The following is a 23,488-nucleotide window of genomic DNA, read 5'->3' as shown; positions in this document are numbered from 1 at the left end:
GGATGATGTAACTCTTCTTAGTAGACAAAGCAAATAAGCTCTCTTTAAAATTCTGTAGTTACTACTGCGCACAAAGAGAATTATGTAAATATAAAATAATTTTTCAAAAAAATATAGGTCCCGAATACCGATTCCGTAAATACCCTGTATTGGAATCGGAATCGGAACCTATTTTCACCGGTTCCTTAAATTACTATCCGGACCCTATTATATTTTCAATAGGAGTTACCCGGACTTTACCTTAACGGGTAAGTACCAACCGATTCCGAGTATACCTAATATTCATCCCAACTTTTACATTCTTTGATTTCTTTTCTTTTCAATGGGCTTTGGCCAACGGGAAATTTCCTTTTGTGCCCCGATGTTTAAAATCTTCCCTTATGTGCCTCGAATTTTAGATTGATACGTTCTCGTCCCAACTTGCACAAACGTGAATCTAATTGTCAATTAGTGGACACCACAATAGAGTTCGGTAGTCAAAATCAGCAATCTTCTTCTCCTTATGTCGGAGAACTTGAAAATTTATCGCTCGCGTTGTTGTAATTTATGGAACTTTTTATGGTGTATGGAGGATTCATAAAATCATTTCAAATGATCCGCTCCGAAACCGTGCGGTGAAACTATCTCTCTCTCTCTCTTTTTCCTCCTCCGAATAACACATTTGCAGTCAGTTGCGAATGTGAAATCGGCGGAATGTAGACGAAGGTTCAAACTTTAGGGCTCAGAGAATCAAAGTTTCCACGAAGCATAATGCACAAAAATGTGCACTTGTTGAAAAAAATCCATTACTGAATTAAGTTTATGACGACGAAAGAAATGATTGCATGCTCAGAAAACTCAATCAACGCCTTTCCTTTCTCATTCTCGTACAATAGACGAATGTCAAGTTTTCTCCGACGGGGCATACTTTCCCATACATATTTCGCTTCCTGAACTGAAAGTTAGATACATTAACTAATCCGGAAAAAGAATCCTAAAAGGGAAAAAAAATATTAAGCAACCAAATAATAGTTTTGTATTGTCGTTTTACTTTGAACCACGAGATGGTGCTATCAATTTTTCGATGGAAATTAATAATTTTTGCTGGATTAGGCATCGATTTGCCTTTAACCATGAAGTGTCTTTTCTAAGTTTCGGATAGTTGCAGTGTAGGTAGAGTTCTTCCATATAAAGCTCTCTCAATTCATATTAAAAAGAGTGTGGGGTAATGGTGTACACTCTCAAATAATAATTTAGAGATTTTACATTAATCGTGATGGAATTATTTATATTTCATTATTAGTTATTAAGATTTTATTTCATTGTATTAGACTTACAAACTTTTCTGGTAATCGAAAAAACTTCTCTCAATTCATACAGCCAACCAGGAAATTAATCATTGCACCACTAATTTCTCCAAACGGCTTGCATATTTTAGTTCATTTTGGAGCCACATGGATAGATTGCTGCCACCAATTATGGAAATGAAGCCTATGAATTACACCACGTTTTCGTCCCGAAAAGGAAATGTCCTATACATACTTCTATACAAGTTACGATATATATATATATATATCATACTAATTTAATGAAAAGGGAAGAAAAGTCATAGGGACCGTTGATTTCAAAAAAAAATTTGAAAAATTTTCATAAAAATGGAAAACTGTAAATATGTGTTTACCTACCTAAATGGATTTAAAAACACTTTTTAAAGAAAATTTCAATTTTTTGATTTTCCTAATTCAAAGCAATTTAGAGAAATATTTTTAATAGGATCTCCAATGCTCTTCTTTTTTTTAATTGAATTTAATAGGAAAGTAAAATGTATTTTCATCGAGGACGAGGAAATGTCTGGCCGTGTTGCTTAAAGTTGAGCCAATCACTAAAATCTATATAAAATAATAAACGTCAGAGTGACACGCCAAAATATGCCACATAAGACAAAGTTTAATTCTGATTGCGAGACCTTTCGTATCACCACTAATAAGAACATGACAATTATCACAATATCATGCCACCACCTCGACTTTAGAAGCCGAAAAGATTTAAATTTATGAAAAGTTGTAAATAATATATTTATGCTATTTATAATTAATAGCATTTGATTATTAAGGACTTAAACACTACAACAAATAGGGCTTATTGAGTCATGTGAAAAATGACACCTTAAATCTTAAAAGTGTGACGATTTCATTTGCTAACATTTTTCCCAAGTGACGCATTTTCCGCCATCGTTATTGGGAAATGGTGTCAGTTCAACAATTTAAGGTGACCCTTTAGCAATTATCACCACTTGCCTTATATTATGTCACTTTTATTGTCAAAAGTGATAGTTTAGAAATATCACCACACTGTGTAATAGTGATAAAATATCATCATTTTATTGTATTGATAATTTACAAAATGACACTATATACCCTTTTAACATCAATTCAAAGACGCCGCAATATTAAACACATGTCCGGTATCGCAAATTTTAGTGCTTAACTTTTTTAATTATCAACAATTATAAAAACTAAATTAATGCTTTTACCATATACGTAATATATATATATATATATATTTATGATTAGTCTGGACTAATTACAATAACATTCACTAAAAACCAATACACTGTACACAATATACATTTACACAAACTAAGTAAGACTCAATATTCATTAATAAACATGGTCAAAGTCATCCAAACTATTACATCAAAATATTTAGATAAAAAAGGAACCCGAAACAACAAGAAGAACCACGACATGGTATATGACTTCTTGACAAACTTCCAAGCATCTTTGAGAATTTCAGTGCCTTGGATAAAAAACCATTAGCATCCTGAATTTTCAACGAGGACAAGTTCTTGATAGCATCAGTGCTCATAGCTGCAAATTTCAAGAGCAAAAGGGAGATAAGAGTTTTGAATCGGAGTTACTTCTGTTTGACATGGCTCTTGAGCCCCCTCCCTCAAATAATTACTTCAAATCTAACTTCATATATCTTCTTGAAATGACTCAGTATAGTGGAAGCACATATGGGGAAGATATTGTTGATTCTCGAAAGAAAGAGATGAAGGCAACATTTTATACCTTCCCAATCTACCCCGATGAAAGAAAGCTTGTTCCCTTCAGTTTCAGTGCATTGAATAATTCTTCAAACTGCACCTCCATCAACGAGAATATCACTGTCATCGAAATCAATAGAATCTGGAAGCAGATCGACTACACCATCACAGTTTAGCGCATCCTCAGCATGGTCTAACAACCCCTTGGGGTGCTGGCTAAGCCAGTAGCCGCAATACCATAACGTGGTAGTGGCCAATTGCTACCAATGCCATGTAGAGGTAGTAACCAATTGTCACCGATACCATGTTGAGGTAGTAACCAATTGCCACCGATACCCTGTCGAGGTAGTACCCCAATTGCCACCGATACCATGTCGAGGTAGTAACCAATTGCCACCGTTCCAGAGAGAAATCTTTCACCTGGCAAAAAGCAGCAGAAATGAATAACGAGGCATCGGAGTTCAGTGTTGATCAACCTCCTGAAACGAGTGCCATGTTTGTGACAGCTTCAGTGTAGGCATCTTCTTATCTATTCAACAGATCAACAAATAGGGCACTAATTATTTTTTAGTGGGAAATTTCAACTGATAGTTCATTCATTCATTCATGATCCCAACAACAAACAAGAAGCCGCCACAAGATGGTTTAGTGTTGGTGTGTCACCGAACCAACCTGGATAATCACCATACTTATATTTTTATCTTGACAAATCCCATCCTAAGAGTTCGATTTTACAAGAAACCTGAAACTTGCTAATGAAATAAAGTTCTCCTAATAGTATACCCACTCACAAAAGTCAGTTTTTCTTCCGCGAAATATTTGATATATACACTTCCAAGGGAGGTGGGGCTTGCTGTAGATGATTCGCAAGCCACCCAAACCCACTCCAGTGTGGAGTTTTCAGACTAGGGATAAAGCAGCAGACAAAATCTAGGCAAAAGAAAATGATAAAGATCACTGATTTGTTCGAAGCAGTTGCTTGCAGTTCAAATTGAAAACATGTCAAGATTAAATTTAAGTTCATCAATCAAACAAACAAGTCCATCAATAGCAGCTTTAACTATTGAGAAATTCAACCCATTCAGCGCAACAGATCTCACTCTAGAGCCGACCGAGAGATCTAATTTTCGTCTTCCAATCTAAATCTTAGTCATGATCATCAGATTGAGCACAATGTTCATTTCATTTGTCAACTGGCTTCCTCAAACACCAGCTTAGATGAACCATTGAACGAGAAGATTTCACGGTCGAGTCTCTAATCTGGTCAAAGGGATATGAGAGAAAAATCGCCATCGATTCTTACCTCGAAGGACAAGGAAATATCCTGATTATATAGGAGAGGCCGAATGAATGTTACTCATGCATTTGAGGCATGTCTCTGCTGCCTCCATCAGGAAGACGGGTGCCGAGCTCGAGCCCCGGGTCGACGCCGCAACAGAATATGCTCCTCAAGAAGCCCGACCACAGCCGATTGGGGTCGTCAATTCCCTCCCCCCTATTGGGGTCATCAGCGCCCTCTTGTGGCCTCGATTACGTCCAAATGAAAGGAAATTTTGATGACATGCTAGAATTGTTATTAAATCAAAAGTTTGTACATTTTTAGGTTAACGGAAAATGTTTGTGTTAAAATTGTTAAAATGTGAAAGATTTGTGTTTTTTTTTTTGTTATTAAGCCAATTATAAATAATTTTAAGAGTATCACCATATGCATATAGTGTTGGTCCCAAAGTGTTGGTCCCAAAGTGTCGGCAAATGTCTACTTATAATGTCAGTTGCACACTTTCTCACGACATTTATTAAAAATATCACCATAAACTCCAATTGCATCACTTTCATATCTCCATCGCCTTTTATATTGTAATTAGTGATGGATTTTCACAAGTATCGCTAGAACCAATCACATGTGACACTTTCTCAATTGTCAGAATGTAAATGCTACTATTGCTTAAATTTGTTGTACTGACAGTAGTGTCGTATTCTAGATAAAGAACTCATTTTTTGGCTCTATGATCTTTAACATGGAGGGAAATTTGAGAAAAAAAAATCTTCATCAACGATAGAAACCAAAAGATATTGAAATCATCATCATCATCTTGAAGTCAATAAATTATATTGTATATAGATTAGAGGGAGATCATTTTATATGAAGTATAGAATAAAATTTTTATTTAAGTAACTAGTGAAATATTTGAGAAGATACAATCATGCCATATATGGCATATATGGTATTTTTTTATTGGAAGTAAGAAATAAAATATACTCATTCGAGAATTTTTTGAATTAGGGAGAATCAATATATTTTTGTAGTGAGTTGAGTACTGACATCATTCTACTAATCAACGAGAAATTACATTTATGAAATGATAGGAAAATGTGAGAGAACAAACAAAATTATTTTCATAAAGGCCATAGTCAAAAATTGTTATTAGTTTCGGACAATTTTGATGACGAAGCGGCGGCATGATATATGCTGCATGCTCATCGCTCTCGAATACACGCTCTCTACGTGGGATGCGCACCTCTCTTTTCTTGGAAAATAAGTAGTCATCATCATATCGTCATTTCAAATCTCAAATGTTAAAGCCGATTGATTTTATTTCAACAGCTTTTAATTATTTCTTTTCTTTTCTGCTCAGCTCCAACAATTTTTTCTTTTCTTTTGTTTTCTGCTCAACTCTCTTGAGTTTGCATCTGCCTGGGCTACACGGGCAAGGCCTTATAGGGTTTAGGCTATCCGGCCCATCTGAACGATCACATCGATCATGAACTCGGGAGTAGTCGTGCCGAAGATCGCTGAAGTTTCGTAGCTCGAGCATGGGTCTTAGAACTTCATCACTATTTTTTGATGTCTTCAGCTTTAGGATCGTTTGGTTTGCACCTATGTATGACTAGGCAAAAACCAGCTTATACGACTAGATCTAGGGGCATCCTCAATGCGAGTCTCTCTTTTTGGATCTCCCATGAGGGCTCATATACTTCTTATATATAACTAAGAGAATAAATCTTATATGAAAATTATATTAAAAATATAAATTATTTAATTTTATCAAAGATATATTAAAAATTAATTATATTAATTAAATACAATAAAGAAAATTAAATATTAAAAAAACTTAAATTTTAAAAATTAAATTTCATTACGTAACTTAATAAAAATTACAAAGGTACATGCAAGATTGGAACTTAAAGCACAAGTACTTTGATAGAACTTGTACCAGCAGCTTCTCATGAAGTTCTACTTGTTTCGGAGTCATAATAGTACTCGTGAGATGCTTTAAGGACTTCCAAGGCCAATTCCCTCTTCTTCAGCTCCATTTGCTGCGCCAATTCCTTATCCTTCAACTGGAGCTCCTTTCCCTTGACACTCTTTTAACTCATCAATCATAGATAATTTCCTTGCGGAAGCAGATTTGATAGATTCCATCTCCTTATCGAAAAATGGAGCAACGGGCGCTTTTGATTTTCCTTATTCTTTCTCTTGGCTGCTTTGGTGCCCTGTGGACGAACTGGAGACTCCACAACAATATCCTTGTCCGTTGTCATTTCGGCGTTTGACGATGTGGAGTACACCTCGGAAGCACTTGTGTTTGTTCGCTTTGAACCTCTACCTGTAACTGCAAAACTTCTCCATTTCGATTGCTTCTGGAGTTTCCAAGCCAACTCCAAAGTGAAGTTATGTCCGTGCTTTTTAAAAAATAGTTCATACGCCATCTCCATTATGTCGTCTTGATTTGATCCGCTTTGACAATGACGTGTTGCTTGCTCGTAAGATCCATTGAAACTTGTGACATCCTTGTTGATCTTACACCAACGTTGCTTCATCGCGTTTGTCTCTCCCTTCACCGAGGTTGGATTGCTTTAAGTGCAGTACTGTTGGACCCGGTCCTAGAATACACTTGAGTTTTGATCGGCTCCAACCACAGGATCTCTTGGGACCACTTATTAACAGTTCGGACTTGCGACTGCCATCTTCTGCTTTAACCGCATCGTCGTTCAAGTTGATAACATCTAGGCCGCCGTCGGAAATTGGAGTAAATGGTGAAGTCAGGGTCATATGTGGAGATTGCTCAGAGGACGCCCATGAAGCGCTCTTGGAGAAGCCGAACCCAAGTGACCCCTAAATTGGGATGATGGTGTACTCGTAAATCCGTACGACGGGTTAAATGGGGCGGGGAATGATTATGGATGTGCTTATTGATTTGGATTGGTTAGAAAATACCCAAATTGAAAATTTAGATTGAGAAATTTGTGATGAAAATTAGGAATTTGAAGTTTGGAGATTTTGGGAATTTGGATTTTTTGGGAAAGTTCTAGGAAAGAGTTGAGGTTAAATTGTTTCGGATCAATTTTTTGGTAAGGAGTATGCAAATTTGGAGGAGATGATTTGTGTGAGAAGGATGTGAATATGGATTAGTATTTATGGAGGTAAATTTTTTTAAATAAATTTTTAAAAAAATCTTCTATTTTCAAAAATAGTTGTTGCAAATTGCGACAGCTATTTAAGAAAAAATACCATGGGATAAATGCAACAGCTGCATGGGGTCTAAGGCTACCACGAGGTAGCTCTCTACAGAGGGAGACGTCCCTCTATAGAGAGACAGGTCGTTGAAAAGTGGCCCTCTTCAACGCACGGGGTCTCTTTCGCATCTCTGAAATTGCCGCGTCGGCATTAGAGACGTGGGACGGATACCGCATTACGGATGGCCTAATGGTTGCAAAATAATAGCGATGAATCATCGAGTGGGTTGAACCTTTTTCTCTTTTTATTTTTATTTTTTAAATTTTAGTTGTATACGTGATCTGACATTCCTTGAGCTGCACTCAAAGGCTGCTGATGAATAGAGGTATGGCTAGCATGCGAGCATATGCTTCCACTTTTGTCTGCAAAACTCATCAGAACATGCGACACTTTTTATCATTCTTGTTCGAGCTGTGCCGAAAATTCTCGACTTCACTGAGTCAAAAAGAAATCAGACATAATTAGCTTTTGAGGATATTGTTCCACTCTTGTCCTCTGGACAATCTATGGAACAAAATTGGTCCCGAGTTCATTTTAATTGGTGTGATTCGAGAAACCTGTCCTTGTATTCTGCGGATGGCTGGAAAGCGAATGTATGTGTAGATCTATGTAGACTTCCATACATATTTCGAGAGAGAATGAAGCGGATATATACTTGAACGAGTCTGATGAACTATTTAAAGGCAGCTCGATCCGTCTCATGGTTCCATTAGACAAACTAATTAAAGCATATTATTTTTTATCGAGGAAGTTGCGACTCATCTAAATAATCAACAGAGAGATTGAGTGAAAAATCAAGGTAATAACAACTTAAGCAAAAGAAGCAACATAGTAGAGTGAGACGTCCTAAGTCACAATACACTCTTAGAGAAGGAATTGTCGTAGCTGATTGATTAAATCTGACGATATAAAAATTAGGAAATTGTCGCTTGGATTTAAGTCCTATATTGTTCTTGCTTGTAAGCTTTTACCTTTTCTCTTGTCACTTTCTTCATGCCTTCTTCTCTATCGCTTTTGGGATTCACCGATGTATTATCTCTTATATAGCTTTTGCAGTCATCTTTTATAAATGATAAGCGTTGATTTAATTATATATATATAAATAAGAGAAAAGAGTGAGATGTCCAAACTTAACCTCGTAAAAATATTGTAAAATGGAGAAAATCAATTACATTAAGTGAGAATATCTCCTAAAAAGTAAATAAATAAATAATTTAGAAGTATCTCGTGATCATTACACTGAGAAAATAAAGTTTGACATGAATAATAAGACAATAAATTAATATGTAAAAAAAATTAATTACTAATCATCAGCGACGGTCCACGTCATATCATTCTCGAAAATCCAGTGACAGACCTCTATTTGGCCTGGCCAGTATCCCAGCGCCACGAAGGCACCGTGCTCGGGGCTCCATGCTGATGTGTCAAGGTGACATATAGCAACCCCATGATTTATCGTCGACCTGCTTGCCATGTCAACAATATCTGCCTCGTAAACCCTGACTTTAGGAACGGAGTGACAATAGTAAACCAGGTAAGGGTACAGGCTCTGATGGCACGACACCGATTCTGTCACACGACCGTGGTTGATCCCTCTGACGGGTCCGATCATCACCTTCTGAGTTGACCCGTTTACATTCGCCGTGGTCCGCACCACAATTCCATGGCCCAAGACTGAGACTGCGAAGTCGATCATGTCCTCGGCTGACACTACGCACTGCTTGGTCTCTCCCCGGCTCGGCGCCGTCTCACACTCCTCTAGGACGTTCAAGATCACGTGCTCCGTTGCCGAATCCTCCCTTGCGTGGAATATTTCCCTGATATCCGCCACTCGGGAGAACGAAAATGGTAACTTTGACGTGATCATTCGGGGCAAGAAAGGCCTGGCTGGCATCTTATCGCGGATATCCGGCATCATCATGACATTCCCTTCCCTGAGCTCGGACTCCCTAAAGAATCTTCCCTCCTCTACCTGCATATTCATGGAAGAACTGCCCCTATCATGCTGGACATCGTCAGTCGTATTGCTATACCCGGCAAACGTCACGCCCTTCTTGATGTAGTCCGTAAAGGTACGGCCTAAACTATAAGATTTGAACGTAATCTTGGTCTGGCCCTTCGATCCTTTACCATACTCCTTGAAGGTATCATTCCCGGGATTGAAAGATTTCCCATAGTTAGAGAAAGTTGTCTTGGCCGAGTTTGCACTGTGAGCATAGGACTGGAACGAGTCATCCCCGACGTTGGCTCCATTCCTATAATTTGCGAAGCTGTCCGTCACATCATTGCCTGCTGCGCTATAGCTCTTGAAATTGTTCTGCGGATTGTTGCCGGTCTCGCCGTAATTTGTGAACGAATCATTTCCACCTTTACCTGTTATAAAAGATCAACTCATCAGCTATCTCATTAGTTAGTCTATTAATTGGCGTAACGAATATACCTAGCAAGTTGTAACCGGTGAACGTCGACCCGACTGTGTTCGAGTCATCGCCGTAGCTGACGAAGTGGCTCGGGACACCATTTCCGTGCTTGCCATAGCTCTTGAACACCTCGCTCCCTGAGTTCGTGTTATTGCTGTAGCCCGAGAATGACAGCCTATGGCCCTTCCCATTCGAATCATAGGTAGTAAACAGAAGGTTCGGAACATTGACTCGAGGGTGGTATGTCTTGAAATCTCCGGATCCGCCGCTGGCTCCAAACCCGTAGTTCGCGAAGCTCCCGTTGGCCACGTTCCCATCCAGCGCATAGTTGGCAAATCCCTCGCTGTGGGCTGTCGAACCCTTGCTGTACTTCTTGAATGAGTCGTTCAGAGTGTTAATGCCTGCCGAGTAGTTCTTGAACAAGTCAGACCCGCTGCGCCGCGATGTCCCGTAGTTTGAGAACTGCTTGCTAGTGTAAACCGCAAAGTTGGCATCTAGTTTGTCATTGGAGCCAGCGATGGGAGGGAGGGAGTCGGGTTCGGGTTCGAAGGAGCAAAACAAGTGGGCGAGGGAGCAGAAGGTCCGGTGGTGGGCGGAGAGTGAGCTCGTGGTTGCGAGTTTGGCGAGATAGGCAGACTCGGCAGCATTGAGAGGGGAGGCTTTTGAGAGGAGGAATGGAGGTGGTGGGGTTGGAAGCCGGGTGGAAATGTGGCGATTCCAGTAGCGGATCAAGGCAGCTCTGGCCGTGAACGGGTTGTTTTGCGCCGTGGTCTGCCGCGGTTCCGACAAGGCAGTAGAGTGTGATAGGAAGAAAACAAGAAGAGAAATGAAGATCTTGTTGAATTGGCAATGCATCGTGGGAATTTGCCGGACGGGATAGGCTATAGAGAAGATGGGAGACCTATAAATAAAGGAAACAATGTTCATTTTCTTGTGGCCAGCGTGCCAAATCGACCCTCAAGACAAAATTACTGTCGACCAATAATGGTGCGTTTGGTTTCAGAGCTAAGTAATATTAATTTTGATTTTGATTTTATTTTTTATTGTAAAAAAAAACAAATGGGATGGGATTATAAATTTGACTTCGGAAACGTGTATTTTTGTTGTGTAGTGTGTTGAGTTAAAGTTAAAGTTAAAGTTAAAATTTTTGACTTGAAAAATATGTGTTTTTGTTGTGTAGTGTATTGAGTTAAAGTTCAAGTTAAAGTTCAAATTTTTTTATTGTCAATCCAAACAAGGCTTTTAAAGGATTTCATCTTCTTCTTTTTTCGTTTCAATCATTGATAGTTGTAAGCTTTGCGGAGTTGGGCGGACATGATAATGAGAGTTCATGCGTACATTGCAAAATTCGTTCATTTCCTTTGTATATATGCAAGTCATCAATCATGGGGGATAAATCCAGAAAGATGCGAAAAAAAGAAATACCCTTGGGAAAAAAAAACTATTTATCAAGGAACTAACAGCGATAAAACAATTTAGATAACGTAATCATCGATTCTAAATATATGTATATATATATATATTTATCTTTATCTTTATAAAAAAAAGTGACAGTTTGATTCAGATTAAAGTAGACCACAACCATTAGCAACTTCCCCTGTTGTTGAACCTTACTGAAATTCACCAAAAGAGAGTTCGCCAAAAACGAACCTTAATGACGGAATATCCGACGTCGTTGAAGTACGAGCTATCCGATTCCATTGTGTTCTTCGAATGCTATGAGATCAGGCCCCTATTAGATGAGCAAGACCAGGCTCAGAACAACATGGGTCCGCCCACGCGATGAAAAGGTAAGAAAAACAGGCCCAACATAGAAATCACTGTATTTGTACGATGAACATTTTTATATTTAGTATATTATTACGATGACTGTATAGTTTGTATACAATGATTTTTATTTTTTTAAAGCGAAAGAGTAAAATTAAATAAATAAAAGAAATAACAAAACCTTATCCGAGAAAAAGAAAATTAGAGAGACCAGAATCCAGAAAAGAAATGCTGACCGTTTCTACTCGGAGTGGCGCTGTATGTTCTTCTTCTTGTTCATGTCTTCCCCTCCGGCCTTCTCCTTCACTGCCTCCTTCTCCTCAGAACATCAACATTCTGTTCAAACCTTTTTCCCGGCGGAGCCTCCTCGCTGCTCTCACCGTCTCCGGTGCCCCTTTCGTCGTCTCTAACGACCCCAACCTGCCCGCTCATGCTCGCGGCCTCTTTCAGATGCCTGCTGTTCGACTCACCAATCGGTACACTCTGTTTCTCCCGAAACTCCATACTCTTTACTGTTGTCTGTCCATCTCACCCCTTTTTGTTCTGCGGGGTGATCAGTAGAGATAGCAAGCAGTAAGCACTGCGGGAAGGTCATAGCTTTCTTTAAATTCTTGAAGTAGGTCATGAATTGGTCATCCATGTTCAGCTGTTGTTCCTGGTTTGCATGGTTGATAAGATTGAACTCGAGAGGAATAAAGAGCTCCGCTTTGCATTCTGCATGTCTTCTGATAATATGGTGTATTCTTATATCGCCTGCTGCGGAGTATTCAATAACAACTCGAGACAAAGGTGATGTCTAGTTGCTGAATATAAGTCGGTAATTTCATCGCATTACTATGCCTCGCGAAGGTATCGATTGCCTGTTCTAGGATCTGCGTGATCGGTGCTTTTACACCACACATCTGTGAATGAGCAGCACCCAAGGTTTTGTTTTTAACCTGTGTATTTCACATACATATGTGTAAAATGTCCACTAGGTCTTATAAGTGATTGGGTCCATCTCGGGCTGGTAGGTTGTGAACCTAGTATTCCTCTTAACTTTTCACGTAGGATTCTAAATCTCAACAATATGCTTCTGTCTTCGTAAGTTACTTGAGATACTCTGCAGTCAAAGACAACATTGCACAAATCTGTTTCCTTTCATGATGCAAAACAATGCCTTGTGCACAGCAAGCGACAATCGCAGGACAGCAGTTCAGTTGTTGTCCAAAATTGACAGTTGTTGTCCGAAAGAGTATTAAAAATTTTGAAGCTGTTGGATGAGAAATTGTTCAGTACTGCCTGTGAACTGCATCAAACTGCAGACGAGACCAACTGTTTCACAGTCTATTTTGAATGGTGGTTTTGATGGGAGAAGGTACTTTCTGGTGAGGGCAGGAGAGTCTGAGTTCGAGAGCTTGGGGATAATCAACACAAACCCAGTCACAAAGACGTCAGTGGACAGCGGGTTGTCGGAGAAAGGGAAGAAGCAGACTGTCAGAGCAGCCTTCGGCTTGAAGGAAATGGGAGCTTGTGAAAGCAACTGTTGGATTTGGCCTTCTATTACTCAGCGAGCTTACCAGGCAGCCGAGATCATCGCTTCAGTCAATGGTGTCAGTCGAAGGTTTGTATATCAACTAAATAGCGCCCTTCCCCCAGTATTCGGGCGGTTGTTGGCTTACCTATACTACCTGCTTGATTGCAGCTATATAGTTCCAGAATACAGCTTCTTAGATGCGCGAGGCTTGGGAGCTTATGAAGGAAGGAAGTTAGAATATGTTTCTGAGGTAATAATATACTGAGACCGTGCAGATGGCATACTGATTATACTCGCACTTAGGATGAGCAACTTAGCAAAAGATCTCAAGCTTTATGCATTTGAGGTAGACTCCTTTATAATTGCAAGGTCTCTCATCTGACATTAGCCTTAGGTGTATGAGTCCGATAGCATCTCGCCGAGCATCAGGCCTCCCCCGATAGATGATGGGACCCCCAACGAGAGCATTTCGGACGTCTTTGTCAGGGTAACTCAGCTCATGTCGATTCTTGAGACCCAGTACTCCAAGGACACAGTGATCATAGTCTCCCCAGACTCCGACAACTTGTCGGTTCTACAAGCTGGTTTGATCGGCCTCGACCTTCGAAGGTACTTAACAAATGGTGCCTTCAACCTGTTACGGCATCATTTTTGTATGTATATCGGCTCGTGAAGGCTGTTATTAACAGGGTTCTGATTGAGTTATGTTCAATTTCAGGCATAGAGAGCTCGCATTTGCTCCAGGGGAGGTGAGATTTGTCGATGCAAATAGCATACCGACTTACAAGCAACCACCATCTGCTGTCTTTAAGTGTTTGAACCCTCCTAACTGCAACTAGTCTCTCCTCTGTCTCTGTCCTGGTTAAGTATCCATACAATAATGGTTCATCGCCTTCCTTCAACAAAGCTTTGTATGAATCATGACAAGCAATCTCGCATTCATTATCGAGCTGCTAGACTATCTTGATATGGACAGTTGTTCCTCGATCTTTATTTGGAGATGTAACTTAAGAAAACATGTGGTAGCTGGAGCAACAGCAGCTGGTTGTAGTAGCAGTGGAGGCAGCATCAATATCGGGCTGCAATGTCCTCTATGATCGATGTTGCCGGCAGATGTCACATTAACTGATCCTCGTTCAGACATCAACTAAAATATCGGGGACCGACCGACATAAACTGGCGGTACCCGTATCCACCCGGATAAAATATATATATATATATATATATATATATATTCAAAATGTATATTTCCTTCACAAAAAAAATGTACATAATTTCATATATATTTTTATTCATTAACTCAAAACCTAAAATTCAACAATCGTCATTTCCTTTCTCACTTTTCTTCCCCCACCTCACTCACAATTTCAATTTCCTTTACCTTTCATGCCTTCTCAAACCCTAAATATTAAATTTGTTGATCGGTTTTGGAGTTGTTATGTCCCGTTTGGATTCAGAGATAATTGATTTTAACTTTAACTTTAATTTTAACTCAACACACTACACAATAAAAATACACGTTTTTCAAGTCAAATTTATAATCACATCCCATTTGTCATTTTCCACGATCAAAATTAAAATCAAAATCAAAGTAACTTTAACTCAGAATCCAAACGACCCCAAATTCTTACTAGTGTGGATTGCATTGATTTGTATTAGACTATGTTCTTATTAGTACGGTATTTAGACTTATTATTTACTTTGTTGTTGTTTTGGACCATTACATTTTCTAGTAATGACCTATGTTTCTTTGAATTTAATATATATTCTCTTTATTTCAGGTCCCGAAAAAATCATCCGAAAAACTGAAATTATGTGATGGTCGGGTTTTTATGCTCTCATATAGTCTTCGAGTGGCTTTTTTGTATTGAAAAAAACCGATCCGAACTAAACGCGAACCGAAAACTTTTAAAAGAACCCACCCGCACCCCCCTCCTTTTGCACCCCTACCTGCTCCTATCCGAACCGAGAAAGGCTGAACGCCGTTATTTAACGGTTCGCTAAATGCCGTCGAGATTTGCCGTCTCCTTCTTCCCTTTTTAGGCTCCATCACTATCACTGTTCTGTCTGCCACTGTTCCCTCTTCTCCTCTGCGCTCTCTCTCTCTCTCTCTGTGCTGAAGCATCTGTGCGCTGAAATGAGGACTGAATCGGAGATGCAGCTGTAGGGTTTCTGCTGTCGATGGCCATGCGGGGCGTTGATTTCAAGTGGTTGGTTTCTGAATCTTCAGTTTCGTACGTTATTTCGAAATTGATATCATTGAGTTTGGCGTGTTCTTGATTTCGGAGAAATCGTTTCTTTTGTTCCAGGTACGATGGGTTCTTCCTGTCTATGCTGGCAACAAGCATGTATCCTTTGCTCATTCCTTTCCTGTAATTTCATCAAAAGCCCGACCTTTTTCGAGCTGGTTGAGGTTCCATTGATTCTTGAGACGGTTTATGTGTTCAATTGCTCATTTGCAATTCAAATTCATCTCTTGATTTGGCCTACTTCCCAGTTTCAGCTCCGTTGGCAGGTGAAAATGAAGGATGGATATTGCGCTTTTAGCTGCCCTGCTGGCCATTTCTAGTTGAGCTAACCTTGCTTTGTTTAGATTAGCTTATGTTTGATTAAGTTTCTGCTTTGATGTGCTTCTCCTTTTAAATGTGCTCGATTAATTGCTGAAATGGGTGCCGAGAAATTAGCTTTTTCTTTGAATTCTGGATTACCTATTGGCTTCTTCCTGTTGAACTGCCGAAGAATCGGCTTTATCTAAATTATGTTATTCTTAACAACCATCTTTTAGAATAATTGTTGCTATCAACTGGAAGAAATACCGTCTCTGTACATACCCATTGCATATATGGATCGTGGTGAGTTTAGAATTCCACACCAGTTCTCTTCTTTCTGTTGTTGGTCTTACTTGTGCCTTCTCAGAGCCTGACTACCTGCTTACGTGTGATAATTTATGGTGGCAGGTTGATTACACAACAGTGTTTGTTTTCCGGTTGTTGATGTTTGTAGATAATGGGCTAGCTGCCGGAATGGGATTGTAAGTTACTCTATCTTCTTTGACTGGCGACGGAAGTCACAGTGGCAACTCGAAATGTCCTATATTTTGAGTCACTCTGCTGTGTAGATTTTCAGAAAGAAGACAATGGTTGACTTGTGAAGAGCATTTTGCTTGAGTCATGAACAAATAAGATAACATCATGTGCTTGCATATCAGTATATACGTACTTTCTGACAATATGAGATTATTCTTGTGCTCGTAGGGATTTTGGGGTGCAGCAGAGATATGCTCGATTCTGTGGAAGAATAGTCGTCCTTTCAATTCTATCTCTGCTGCTCTATCCATTCCTGTGGGCTTGGACCATAATTGGTACCCTGTGGTTCACTCATTCAAGGGACTGTGTAAGTGGTCTTATATTCCTTTTTCTTCAGAGCACACCCTACTGACACAAGCCTTAACACATCGTCTTCTTCAATGCAGTTGCCAGAAGAAGGACAGAAATGGGGTTTCCTTATTTGGTTGCTTTTCAGTTATTGTGGTCTCCTTTGCATCGCTTGCATGTCTGTGGGAAAGGTACGTTGGGTTTCATCATTGTGTTCAATTATTCTAGATTTTCATAATACTCATCATATCTGGTTCTCTGGAACTATATTTCCTACATATTTGTCAAATTTATGCATTTTGATGCATTTTAATCATGTATTCACCTTGTTGTTTCTTGACATTTCCAAATATCACGTGCTGGCAGTGGTTGGCACGAAGACAGGCACACATGTTACGTGCACAACAGGGTATCCCTATTTCAGAATATGGGGTAAGCACAGGAGTCTTGATAGGAGTTTAAGTAAATTTCTTTAGGAGGTGCTTGTCTGACGATTAGTTTCTTGATACCTCTGGTTTTCTCGATGCTTAAATGTTCCTTTGATGTTCCTATGTTTCTGCTGATCATTCTATATGCTGTCATGTTTTGTTTTCCTCCTATGCGTTGCTCCCCCCCCCCCCCCCCCCCCCCCCCCCCCCCCCCATTCAGCTTTCACCCTCCAGCAATTTGGTCTTTCTTTTATGTTCTAAACATCAAGTCTTGCTCCTGTTTCATTGCAGGTTTTGGTTGACATGATTCGAGTCCCAGACTGGGCATTTGAAGCGGCCGGTCAAGAGATGAGAGGCATGGGGCAAGATGCTGCCACTTATCATCCTGGTCTTTATCTCACTCCTACCCAGGTGAGACGAATTTTTCGGTTTCTGTCAATGGAATGAAAGTGAATATCTCATAAATGTAGCTGAAATCATGGACAAAGAACTATAAAACTAACTTTGAGCTTCGCAAGTTGAATAATCAAATATATGATGAATCTAGAATAAAAAACTTATTTTTTTGGGATCTATACGTGGCAATTGAAATTTCCATTCATATTGTTGAACTGAAAATCATACTTTTTTTGACCTTTGAATCAAGGAGCACAACTTTTCCTTTCATCTGATATGTAATGCGGTAATGGTTTAACATATCAACGGCTGAGTTTACTGTTTATATCCTGTTTCGGGCAGAGAGAAGCTGTGGAGGCCCTGATTCAAGAACTCCCAAAGTTCAGGCTTAAAGCTGTCCCCATTGATTGCAGTGAATGTCCCATCTGCCTGGAGGAGTTCCACGTCGGAAATGAGGTAAGAATTTCTTTCTTCCCCGCAGACTGAAAATTAGTCACATACTTTCCTAAAGTATTTTCCATCTTTAAAATCCTATTCCTGTATGCCATCTGTATCTTGATACCTGGTGATGTTTTAAAACCTAGGCATTCAAAAGGGTTCGCTGGGTCAACCACGTTTGGACCATTTAATGGATCATGATGCCATTGCATGATTAAGAGCATCTTTCACAAATTTATCCAATATAATAGGTTAGATGCATTTGGTTAGGCAATGTACTATTGTTCCATCTTCGTGAAGGAAGATCAATCACGCCCTCATGCGATGTTTTTCTATATTTTGCTTGGAATGGTTGGACCATTCCAGATGATCAGCTTCTGGAAGACCACCCATTTTGATGGGTCCAATGCTGGTCCAGAGCATTTCAAATCCCAGAACAGTTCTGAGCATACGACTTGACTGGAAGCCTTCTGGTCCATGGTCTTATTGGGTTGGTCAGTTTATCTATCTTTTTCTAGGGCATGATATCTTATGAGTCGTGGGCACAGGTCCGTGGGCTACCCTGTGCACACAATTTCCATGTGGAGTGCATCGATGAGTGGCTTCGCCTGAACGTCAAGTGCCCTAGGTGCCGTTGCTCAGTCTTCCCGAACCTCGACCTGAGTGCCTTATCTAACCTCCGTCCCGAATCAGATCGCTCTCCCACCACAGTGGTGACGACGACCACCACTCAATACGTCGCGGCCCAGCCGTCAAGCCAGAGCTACTTATTGAGATTGCAAGGCCTGCTCTGCCCCATTCGGACTGAGAATGCCAGCACAGGGACAGACTCTTCTTTGGAATTTGCAGAGAACGGAAGCGTGCATCCAGATCCAAGTAGCCCCCACCAGCACCACATGTCAGGTCAACTATCGTGAACTGCTAGTTGTATCTTCACTCGACATGCTGCTGCTGCTGCTGCTGCTTTTGTTGTACATCTAACCTCATACTGTGAGAGATTTGAGAATTTTTGTGCATCTGTAGTCATCGTGCTTCCCCTCCCTGATGTGCCTGTGGCGCCGTTTGTGTTCTCCACGATGAAAAGCTACCAGATGGATAACCTTGAACAAAAGAACACTAGTGCACAATTACATATTATCGTTCTCCCATCTGATTAATGAAATGAGAGACCAAATATGGTATGCTATTATTCATTTGCATGTGAGCTGGAGGAGCAAAGCACGACATTTTCATATTGGCTTCAAGGTGCATCAAGTAACTCCTTGAGATCATTGTGCAAGATTGCATTCACATGCAGTCACGCTCACAACAAGGTTTAGAGTTGACGCTCTTCTTTTGAGTCGGATTTTGATTTTCATGTCTTTTACAACGGGACTGTTGTCGGAGTAGTGACAGGGACAGAGAGATCCTTTTCTTGTTGCTTTCGTAGGTAATATGAATATGTTTGTAACAGAGACAGGTTCTGATAAGCAAAAGCAGAAGGTGGGAGGCAGGCCCGAGTGGCATTTTCTGCTTTTTTTTTTCTATGTCAGCTCGCAGAAAAAGAAAAAAAAAAGAAAGCAGAGGCCTCTACTTCTTGACAAAGTTTCCATTCCATTCTTAGATGACTTCTTTTGAAATCAGTGGGACTTAATCCCGAAGTAAAATCCGTTACCGAAGTTTGATGTATAGCGATGCCGGATACTTTCCCTCCAAAAAGTATGAACTAGTCTTTTTCTTTTTTTAAAGAATGTGTTACATCATGAAGAATTCGGGTGCAACGCTCCAGATGGCTACTCAAACCGAGCTAACGACATCTTAGTCTCGGGAGGTAAGAAGACTAGGAGTTACCGACATCCATGAACACTCGTAACTCAACTCATTGGCTGCGTGGTGGTTAGGTTCGATACCCACCCGCCCGTTGCATACATGACTTTCTCGTAACATAGACTTAGTGGGCCCGACCCTCTTCGTTCCCTCCACGGAGCAAATAACATATACTTTTCTTTTTACTTTCTCTCTCTCTCTCTCTCTATCCCAAAGCGGAACACAGACCCACTTCATCACTTTACCTCTCCGATTCGATCCAAAGAGAGATTAAAAATGGCAATCAACCGCCCAATCGAACCCATCAGCAGCCATGAAAAAAACTTCCTCCCGAGACTCCAACTCGTCGGCGGTGGCGGCCGCTCACCCCGAGTCTCCTCATTCACCCCTCCGCTTCCACTCCCCGCTCCGCTCCGAGCTCGGCGACCCCCCTGATACCCCTCCTTATGCCTCTCCTGCTGCCTCCCCTGAGAAGCCTGGCTCCAAGCCCCCCACCGTCGACAGCTACACCCAGTGCTCGCTGATCCCGTCCCCCTCGCCGTCTCCCGACGGCTGGAGGACTCACGGGGATGCTAACTTCTCAGCCAAGGCCCCCCCGCCGGTGACCGTCCTCAGCAGGGCGGTCAGGCAGGAGGGGATGCCTCCCTTGACGAAGTCGCAGGATCGGCGGGCTGCTCCGGTGGCTGCGGTGCTCAGGAGGCCCAGGAGCAAGGAGTCCCTGCTGATGGTGGCGCTGGGTTTTAGGGTTTGCGAGTTCATCCTCTGCTTAATCGCTTTTTCGGTCATGGCGGCAGACAAAACTCAAGGCTGGAGCGGCGATTCCTTTGATCGCTACAAGGAATATAGGTCAGCAATTGTTCTCGTCTGAATTTGCACACTTTTTTACTATATATATATATATGCGCGCACACATATATTTGCGTGATCCGTTGATTGTTGCTTTTATGTGGAAACTTCCTTTTCTATTTTGTCTGTATGTGTTGAGAAATTCGGAAGCTTTATTTATTAGAATAGCATCGCCAGAAGCTCTGATTTGGATTTAAAGTTCCGGACTTTGCTGTCGTGGGAAACGACCAGATCAACAAGAGCATTTGATGTCTTATTATTGTATAAAGTTAGCTGAATGAAGCTCTGTCTGAATGTCAAGAACATTTGGTGTCTCAATGACCAGAACATTTGGTGCTATGCCGATCCATTCTGGAATATCTGTACCTCGAGTATAAATTGCTGATAAGTTGTTCGATCTCCTACGAGAATTATCAAAGGGATTGGGAAATCTTATGCGGAAATCACATTCAACACCTAGTTTGAATACTATAATTCGATGACGGCCTTGAAAGAAAAATTTGAACTAGACCGTATAGAGTCGGTACAAATAATGACAGAAACTGATGGATCTCCTTCCTGTTTAGAGTTTAGTTTGATGAGTATTCAAGATTTCTCTCTTTCTGCAGCCAAAATCAGCTTCTAGCGGATTCTGACAGATGCTGTTCTCGGGTTTAGTATCGTAATGTTTTCAATATTGCTGGTATCATTTTGCTTTGAAGCCGTCTTTCAGTTTATGTCACCTTTGATTACCATACCGTCACTCCATTTTGCTATGAGAGAACGATTGTGGGCCTCTTTCCCGAAAGATTCCTGGGGACATCTTGAACTTGAGAGAATCTTATCTGAGTGTGAAGTGTGGCTATTACTGCCATGGTCGCATTTGTCTGATTCTCCGTTCTCTTTCTTCCAATTTATCGTCACCTCAAATGAAATGAATCTGATGATTGCAATGGCAGGTATTGTGTAGCTGTAAATGTTATCGCTTTCGTATACTCTGGGTTTCAAGCCTGTGATCTGGCCTACTATTTGATGAATGGGAAGCCTATCATACTCCACCATTTCCATAGCCACTTCAATTTCTTCATGGATCAGGCAAGTACCTTGATTTTGGTGTCTAATTTCTGTCTTTTGTGATGCGTTTATTCATCTAAAATGCTTTGCTGAATACTCAAGTCATGACGAGCGTAGTTTGACTGGACTCAAATTTTCATTTATATGGCTTAAATATGCATGTTATACAATTAGCTTCTCAACAGTGTTTTAGTGATTGAAGTACTCCGAGTCATCGGTGAATTTGTTATTTCAATCTGCCCGTTGCCATATTGCCTGCTGAGAGCTCCGTGTTTAGTTTCAAATGGATCCTTAAAAAACCATTATCTATTTTGTAGATCCTTCTTCTTTTTTTCTTTTTTTCTTTTTTTTTTTTGGTGAAACAAAATCAAGTTTGGAATTTTGGATCCTCTTCTAAGTGCGACTAAGATCGTAAGTATTCCCGAAATTCCTCAAAAAATTGTGTCTTTCTGATATTTCTTTTATCATCGCTTTGCCCAGTGGAATGTTAGGAAGCAAGTGTTCAGTGTTCATCTGCTATCATGGAGAATTTTTGGAAGAGATTGAACTTACTAATGCCACCACCTCTTTTCTGGTTCACTTCTGTGTGAACAAAATAAAAGTTTAGTTCTGTGATTGAAACTCTGGTTCACTCTCAATGAACTGCAGATACTCGCATACCTTCTAATATCGGCCTCGTCTTCAGCGGCCACCCGGGTTGATGATTGGCAGTCAAACTGGGGGAAAGACAAATTCACCGAAATGGCCAGCGCCTCCGTCAGCATGTCCTTCCTTGCATTCATCGCCTTTGCCATCAGTTCCTTAATCTCCGGTTATGTCCTCTTTACCCCCGACATTGCTTGATCCTGTCAAACCCTTAAAACTTTGGCACTTTAGTTCCTTACGATAGATACGTCTTCTTTTTCTCTCGCTCATCGTATATTCAACGTTATCATACAATGTATAGTGCAGAGATAGCGTAAACAATAAGTGCAACAGTTCATTTACTTTACTATACGGTGTAATAAAGCCGAATGGTTTGGATAATGTTTGGGGAGTCAAATATGTTTAGTAGCAATAAGATCTGCCGTGATTCATGTCAATTCTAATGTTGCTGACCAGAACTGACCGGAAAAGTTACAAACTCTATGTTGAATCCTGAAGTACGTACGAGGAAAATTTTACATGTCCCTTTTTCTGGACTTTTTCATGAGTATTCTATTCCGTCGGATCAAATACCGATTTCCGCTACGACTAACAGAATTCAAGATATCGTCCGAGAAATGGACGGAAAAATTTCTTGAAGTGTAAAATACTGATTTATTGTGAACAAAATATATGATTCTTTTTAAAAAAAAAAAATTGGGAAGGGGGGATATTTTTTGGGTAAAAATAAAATAATTATGGGCTGAAGATTCTAGAGGCCATTGGCCCATTGCCCAAGTGTATCAACTGTCAGGTAGTGAACAAGTTGATCACTTCCAACGGAAAACCGACCGCCCATGAGATTGTCTCTCTGTGCAGAAAGCAGTGTCTATGTTAGATTAGAACACGAAGAAAGGTTCACGTGGACTTCAGCATTTGGGTTGGGCTACCTGACAAAAGAAACTATCGTACTCCCATCTCACCCTCCCCTACGTCCCTTAATTTTGCAAATTCATCCCCCTTGGCCTTGGATTGGATGATGATAAAATATTCGCACTCGCATATCGCACCCACAGGAGTCGAGCCACGATGGACCTAGTAGGAAAGAGGATCGATCTCAGTGATCTCATCAGGGCAGTTATAGTTGCGACCTATATCGAATTGTATTATATGATATCCTATCTCTATCTAATATGCTCAACATTCGAAAAATCATATTTCAACGTAATAATGTAAATCTTGTAAGGAAGAGACTAATGTCATTTTCGAAAGA

General features: G+C 40.4%; 4 protein-coding genes across 5 annotated transcripts; 3 read left to right on the top strand and 1 right to left on the bottom strand.

The window, feature by feature from the left end:
* Positions 1 to 8,663: 8,663 nt before the first annotated feature.
* Positions 8,664 to 10,864, bottom strand: LOC116212879 (polygalacturonase 1 beta-like protein 3). The gene is made up of 2 exons (XM_031547610.1): positions 9,988 to 10,864; positions 8,664 to 9,920 (listed from the first exon to the last, which is right to left on the bottom strand). The coding sequence occupies exons 1-2, from the start codon at positions 10,820 to 10,822 to the stop codon at positions 8,851 to 8,853; spliced, it is 1,905 nt and encodes a 634-aa protein (XP_031403470.1). The 5' UTR covers positions 10,823 to 10,864; the 3' UTR covers positions 8,664 to 8,850.
* A 1,063-nt stretch (positions 10,865 to 11,927) lies between these two features.
* Positions 11,928 to 14,344, top strand: LOC116212882. The gene is made up of 5 exons (XM_031547613.1): positions 11,928 to 12,210; positions 13,092 to 13,337; positions 13,419 to 13,500; positions 13,645 to 13,859; positions 13,969 to 14,344. Exons 1-5 carry the CDS (start codon positions 11,963 to 11,965, stop codon positions 14,087 to 14,089), a joined length of 912 nt encoding a protein of 303 aa, XP_031403473.1. The 5' UTR covers positions 11,928 to 11,962; the 3' UTR covers positions 14,090 to 14,344.
* A 955-nt stretch (positions 14,345 to 15,299) lies between these two features.
* LOC116212880 (E3 ubiquitin-protein ligase SIS3) lies at positions 15,300 to 19,410 on the top strand. 2 transcript variants are annotated; one of them, XM_031547611.1, is made up of 10 exons: positions 15,300 to 15,460; positions 15,560 to 15,598; positions 16,036 to 16,102; positions 16,208 to 16,281; positions 16,505 to 16,643; positions 16,723 to 16,815; positions 16,991 to 17,056; positions 17,344 to 17,463; positions 17,791 to 17,904; positions 18,405 to 19,410. In XM_031547611.1, exons 1-10 carry the CDS (start codon positions 15,432 to 15,434, stop codon positions 18,801 to 18,803), a joined length of 1,140 nt encoding a protein of 379 aa, XP_031403471.1. In that variant the 5' UTR covers positions 15,300 to 15,431; the 3' UTR covers positions 18,804 to 19,410. The 2 variants fall into 2 exon arrangements, with proteins under 2 accessions (XP_031403471.1, XP_031403472.1); XM_031547612.1 differs by having other exon boundaries at positions 15,301 to 15,460; positions 18,435 to 19,410.
* A 452-nt stretch (positions 19,411 to 19,862) lies between these two features.
* LOC116212883 (CASP-like protein 4A2) lies at positions 19,863 to 22,673 on the top strand. The gene is made up of 3 exons (XM_031547614.1): positions 19,863 to 20,538; positions 21,477 to 21,612; positions 22,240 to 22,673. The coding sequence occupies exons 1-3, from the start codon at positions 20,006 to 20,008 to the stop codon at positions 22,432 to 22,434; spliced, it is 864 nt and encodes a 287-aa protein (XP_031403474.1). The 5' UTR covers positions 19,863 to 20,005; the 3' UTR covers positions 22,435 to 22,673.
* Positions 22,674 to 23,488: the final 815 nt, after the last annotated feature.

This window comes from Punica granatum, chromosome 7 (assembly GCF_007655135.1).
Source record: "Punica granatum isolate Tunisia-2019 chromosome 7, ASM765513v2, whole genome shotgun sequence".
NCBI lineage: Eukaryota > Viridiplantae > Streptophyta > Magnoliopsida > Myrtales > Lythraceae > Punica > Punica granatum.
This window is presented reverse-complemented; position numbering and strand designations above follow the sequence as displayed.